We start from the raw sequence: 6,000 nt of genomic DNA on the forward strand, positions 1-6,000 counted from the left end.
GTTTTGTAACTTATCAAGCAACTGACATTCCTTCACCTCAATTGCAGAGCCATTAGCCGATCTTCAACTGCTGCCGACTTGTTTATACACCTATACAACACGTTATTGTAGGCCCGGTTTAATATGAAATATAATTCTATACAACATATGCAGTATAGAGATCTTTGCTCCGCTTTTTGATCAGCAAAGTGATCCTTGACCTGCAGACCCCTGCTTCAGAGAGATATTCGAATAACGCAAGAATGCCATCAAAGGATTTTTTAATTAAAGCTCCAAACTCGGCATCTATCAAATCTAAGTCAGGAACGAGAACTATTTTGAATAATATTTATCAAAACCGTCATTAAGAGAAGCATATAATAAATGGGTGGTGTGTGTTTTTTTTTTTTTTTTGCATGTTTGCACATTAGTGTGTCTCTTTAAGTAATTGAGACTGACGGACACGTTGATGTTTGAATACATTCATGCATAAATTTTGCCGACAGCCAAACGTGTGTGTGTGTGTCACTGTTTTATCTGCATGGTATGGCGCCGCAGCGTATATGATTTAGTTAGTAATTAGGGAATAGAGACGTATCCAATTATTGGGGTTGTGAAATATCACCCTGTCTCAGTAGTTATTCCAGTACTGCCTTATTATTACACCAGCTGCATATATGATTAGGTGTGTGTGTGTTTTTAAAGAGAGAGAGACACATATAAGGAAAGTGAAGAAAGAAAGGGAGAGAGCAAATACAGGATGTATGTGTGTGTGTGTGTGTGTGTGTGTGTGTGTGTGTGTGTGTGTGTGTGTGTGTCCAGGGAAGGCAGCGCCTACAAAGGAAACTCATTTCTGCTCATTGGAGATTATAGGTGGCAGGACCACATGCCCGTAGGAGCTGTAGCCAAAGCCATTGCTGACAGTCTCATGACACATTGTGAGTGTGTGTGTGTGTGTGTGTGTGTGTGTGTGTGTGTGTGTTGGCCAGAGTTCTACCCATGCAGCCAAAAAAAACGGAATCCATTACATGTATATTTTCTCTTTTCCTGTCTTGACTTTAAGCACACAAACGAAAGTATTACATCACAGACGAAGCGTGCACTCCTGCCTTCAAGAGGAGAGAGCGTAAACGCACAGAAGTCACACTCCTGGCTGCATGGATGCTGCTTCCTGTGTGGGTGAGAGCGTGTAAAAAAAAGAAAGAAGAGAAAAGAAATCTTCACAATCGCATCTCACCTACTGGAGAACACCAGCGTCGCGGCTCCTCTGCCTGTCATCACCAGTTGGGAAACAAAGAACAGGGGAGCGTTCTATGTCAGCAACTGGAGAGCTGCGATCGCCGACCATCTGGGAAGAGACACACCGAGGGAGAGGAATAAAGAAGATAAAGATGAACAGAGAGGTAGAGGGAGATAAACACTCGCTGGTCTGATGACTTATCTGCTGCTCTGGGCAGCGGTGATGAACAGGCAGCAGAGTGTGCATGACATATGTGTACCAGCATGTGTCCTGCAAGTATACAATATATTATGCATGCAAAAGGTGAGTCACAGGCGAGCAATTAGATTTGCATTCCGTTCCAGTCATATTTTGTTTCCCCCGAGACATCAACGCAAAGTAAAAACATTACAGAGTGTGTATTAATGTCCTTTTGTTAATTACACTCCTTTGTTTGGCTGCTACCTCGCTACATGCACGCACACCTGTCTCCTGCCCCTCCCTTCTGTAGCCGCTGCCTCACACACACACACACACACACACACACACACACACTGAGGCAAGAGAGAACATGTAGATGTGGAGCTGGTGAAGCATGTGCGCATCATTTACGAGCTACACGTGGGACGGAGAGGAAGGGGAGGAGGGGGGGGGACACATTTGGCATGTCCTGCAGCAACAGTGCGCATGCGATAAGAGCGCAGTTAGGGAGTATTTTTTTTATTTCTAAGATAGTGCGGATGTTTACAGCACATCAGAGCGCAGTGAGAACTCTCGTCTGGCATGCTCGTCTTGAGATACGCGCGCTCTTATCGCCGCTGACTGCTCGCCTTGAACTTTTCCACGCGGGCTCCTCCGGTCATGTCGAGAATTCCTCAGCTCTCCCACAACAAAAACACCATGCCACGGTAACAGCCGCCCAGCGCCGCCAGCCGCCCTGCGCGCCTCCCATTTGCTCCCCTCGCTGACTGGCGTATTCCTCCGCTGTGCCCATTGGATCGCCGCCGGTGGACCCCGTGACTGCGCACCAGTCAGACCCGGAGAGGGCGGAGCGCGGCGGCCGAGGCGGAGCTCTCCGTGGTACTTAAATCGAGCTGGTGCTGAAAGAAGTAGAAGTACTAGAACGCACTCGGTGCGAAGCGTGACAGACAAGTGTGAGAAGAGAGAGGAAGGCAGAAGAGAAAGAAGGGGAGCAGAGGACGGTGCAGCCCTCTGTACTCATGGACCAGCAGGATATTTAACCACTTGCCAGGGGAGCGCACAGGTATCCTCCTCCTCCTCCTCCTCCTCCTCCTTCAGTTTTCTTCTCATTTTTTTTATGCGCCGTGCGTAAAGACACAGGACTTTAAGCTTTATGCACAGCGCTCTCTCTTCCCTCTCACACTATCCCTCTCACGCTTTTTTTCTCTCTCTCCCCTCGTTTCCCCCTACATGGGAACCTAGAGCTCTTTTACATTCCGCTGGAATTAATGATTGACTAATGGGTGTGAGAGGGAGCAAGGGGCAGCGGATCATTGATTGTGTTATTGTACTCTTTGCGGCTCAGCAACACGAGAGAGCTCTGTACCTCTGTACAGGTGACTGCTCACAAGTGTTGAGCTCTTTGTTTTTTTGTTGTTGTTTTTTTTATCTCCTGAAGCAAAGGGGAATTTAAAAGCAGCCAAGCGTTTGTGCGTAATGTGCCTTGTTCTGTGAAAAGGTGTGTGTGTTTTGCGCCACTGACACCTCTCTCTCTCTCTCTCTCTCTCTCTATCTATCTCTCTATCTCTCTCTATCTGTGTATCTTGTATGTCTCTCTCAGACACCGCAGTCCATGCCTCTGCCTTGCCAGGTCATTGATGGGAAATCAACTGGATCGGATCACCCACCTCAACTACAGCGAGCTGCCCACGGGGGATCCGTCCGGGCTGGAGAAGGACGAGCTTCGGGTCGGCGTCGCCTACTTCTTCTCTGACGAAGAGGAGGAGGTGGACGACCGCACTCCGTCCGACTGCGGCTTCACCAAGGACCACAGCCCGGCCGAGGAGGGACCCTTCTCGGTCAGCGAGGTGGAGTACTCGGCCTTCTGCTCCCAGGAATGCATCTTCTCCAAGCTGCGGGAGAACGAGGACCTGAACGTGTACTCGGCCAAAACTTTGCTGACTATGTGCAAACCGGGCGACCTGCTGGAGCTGGTGGCCACCGCGCAAGCCCCCCACTGGGCCATCTACGAGCAGGACGACCAGGTGATTCACCTGCACAAGGGCGAGATCCGCAAGGACAGCCTGCTTGAGGTCAGCAACGGCCGCCACGGGAGGATAGTCAACAATCGGTACCGCTACCGGCCGCTTCCCCCCGACCTGGTGATGCAGAACGCGGTGGGACACCTGGGCCTGAGCAGCGAGGAGATATGCTGGACCAACTCGGAAAGTTTCGCAGCCTGGTGCCGCTTTGGGAAACGGGAGTTCAAAGCCGGGGGAGAGGCGCACTCAGCGGAGCAGCAGTATTTCCTCAAAGTGCATCTGTCCGGCAGCGGGGTGCACACTCTGGTCTTTCGCAGCCTGGAGGACATGATCCGGGAGAGGAGGCGAGTGGACGCCAGTGGAATTCTCAAAGAGCTGTCTTTGGTTAACGGGGGCAAGGAGTGATCAGGGATTCCGTTTGATATCCGCTCCTCCACTCTCTCCCCCCCTCCACTCTCCCCCCCCCCCCCCTCCACTCTCCCCCCCCCCTCCTCCTCTTCCCCCTCCTCCTCCTCCTCCTCCCCCCCTACAGCTGCCTCTCCTCGCCAAAACGCGCACGGACGCACCGTTTCTGGCGCGCGCACACACGAACGTACTCCTCAGCGCACACAAGCACACGGACGCGCACACATGCAAGGAGGAAAGGAAGGACCTGTTGGCTCTGGACTGGTCTTGTTTTGTTGCGTCTGGACCACAGAGGCGCTCTGTGGTGGATTTTTTTTTTTTTTCCTCCCGTCAAATTGCGGGAGAGTGTTTGAAAAAAAAAAAAAGAAAAAAACTGAAACGAGAGCGGCCATACAAACAGACAACGCCCCTTCAGATTTAGACTCCTCCGCTGAGTGGTGGTGGGGGGTGGGGGGGGGACAGGGGGACGCACGACCTCTACTCAAATCCCATTGCCCCGACAAAAACGCGAAATCACCTTTACAGACCAGCACATAGCGCACACGGCTCGGTTTGGTTTTCTGTTTTTAATTTCTCGGGATAATGGAATTGGCCCCTTCCTGCTGCGGCAGAACCAGACGGTGAGACCGGGAGAGAGGGAGAGAGATGTGTGTGTGGTGGTGATGGGGGGGGGGGGTTAAAGATGAAAAGATAGGATCCGGGATGGCTCTCGAAAAAAGTCTCCCTTATATTTTTTTACTGTTAGCTTTAAAAAAAAAAAAAAAGAAAGGACCGAGACTGACCATAACACACAGATCCAAGCCACTAATCCATAGACGGTCCCTGATGGCTACGCAGTTGCCTAAACAAAGCATTTTTGGCTTGTACGAGCTCTCCTTCTTTTTTGCCATAACAAAGAGTATTGTCATTTTTCCACAATGCTGTCATCCTGCTCCACAGCACCGGATGTATGTGTGAAGAAAAAAAAAAAATTGTATTCATATATTGATTTCAATTATGAGTCCCCTTATTTTTGTATTTAAGTTTAGTGGAATTGAACCCTGATCTCTCTTTTGTTTTTGGTTTCAAAAATAAACGGAGGTTGGAATATGGAAAAAAAAAAACCAACAGAAAAGAAACAACCACTTGGGTCCAGCAGGTGTGATTACTGCACACACAAACACACATGATTCCTGGCGCGCATGTGCACGGAGAGGGATGTATGAATTATTGATGCCCCAGTGCCTCCTGACCTGCCTGGAGCCAAAAAAAAACAGGCTTCATATATCTGCACGGCTGTAAAAAAAAAAAAAAAAAAAAAAAAAGAAAGAAAAAATGGTCATCTGCATCAAAATCCATAAAGAAAAGAAATCCATAGGGGGATGTGGCAGCTAATGCAGAGTCAGTGGGAACATACCGTGTTTGGCCCCAGGCTGGGCTTTTTGTTTTCTTCCATGTGTGGGTTTATACACATTTCACAGGCGTGTTGATCTCCTGATTATTTCAGCCTTTTTCAAACTTAAGCTGCCTTCTTAGAATCACATTACACATCTGCATTGTGAACAAGATGTCCCCGCTATAATTCCTGTCAGGAGGGAGCCACATTGTCGCTGTTATGGTGTTAACTCTGGATTGATGTTTTCATGAGACTCTTTCCTTTTCTCTCCTGGTGTGTAGCACCGGTGGAGGTGGGCTCAATCACCCCCCGAGCCCACCCTCGCTTGTCTGCTTATGTTTCCTAAATTGAGGCTGAGGGGACCAGAGAGTAGATTTATGGAAAGGTTCTGCTGCGACGTGTCTTTTTTTTCTCGCTGCACCTGTGATTGTATTCATGAGCTGACGAGGATCTAAAATATGTCGCTTCTCCATAATGGAGCCGCCTGAATCCTCACCTCTTGGTTTGTGTGGTTTGAGTCTCAGTGTGGTCGTAAACGGCAGAGCTGCAGCTGCTGAATGCAACTGGAAAGGCAGACAAAGAGTTTCTGTGTGTGTGTGTGTGTGTGTGTGTGCGTGCGTGTGTTTGTGTGTCTGTGTGTCTGTGAGAGAGAGAGAGAGAAAGAGAGATAGAGAGAGGAAAACCAGCAGTGTGTGTGTTTGTCTCTGGTGGGACTGATTTAGTTTGGTGTGGGTGATGTTTGTAATGCTGACAGGCTCAATCAGACACAGATCTTCAGTCTGTTCTGTGTGTGTGTGTGT

General features: G+C 49.1%; 1 protein-coding gene and 1 long non-coding RNA gene across 3 annotated transcripts in view; one reads left to right on the top strand and one right to left on the bottom strand.

Moving 5' to 3' along the window:
* The window catches only part of LOC115574339 (uncharacterized), a 118,349-nt gene extending 116,863 nt beyond the window's left edge, over nt 1–1,486 (bottom strand). Inside the window, exon 1 of the long non-coding RNA XR_003982469.1 lies at nt 1,217–1,486. This is a non-coding gene — a long non-coding RNA (uncharacterized LOC115574339). The remainder of the gene's footprint in view (nt 1–1,216) is intronic.
* An 810-nt stretch (nt 1,487–2,296) lies between these two features.
* lratd1 (LRAT domain containing 1) lies at nt 2,297–3,881 on the top strand. 2 transcript variants are annotated; one of them, XM_030404571.1, is made up of 2 exons: nt 2,297–2,462; nt 3,000–3,881. In XM_030404571.1, exon 2 carries the CDS (start codon nt 3,037–3,039, stop codon nt 3,823–3,825), a length of 789 nt encoding a protein of 262 aa, XP_030260431.1. In that variant the 5' UTR covers nt 2,297–2,462; nt 3,000–3,036; the 3' UTR covers nt 3,826–3,881. The 2 variants fall into 2 exon arrangements, with proteins under 2 accessions (XP_030260431.1, XP_030260432.1); XM_030404572.1 differs by lacking the exon at nt 2,297–2,462 and adding an exon at nt 2,482–2,775.
* The last annotated feature ends 2,119 nt before the right edge of the window (nt 3,882–6,000 follow it).

Source organism: Sparus aurata, chromosome 22 (genome assembly GCF_900880675.1).
Source record: "Sparus aurata chromosome 22, fSpaAur1.1, whole genome shotgun sequence".
NCBI classification, from domain to species: domain Eukaryota; kingdom Metazoa; phylum Chordata; class Actinopteri; order Spariformes; family Sparidae; genus Sparus; species Sparus aurata.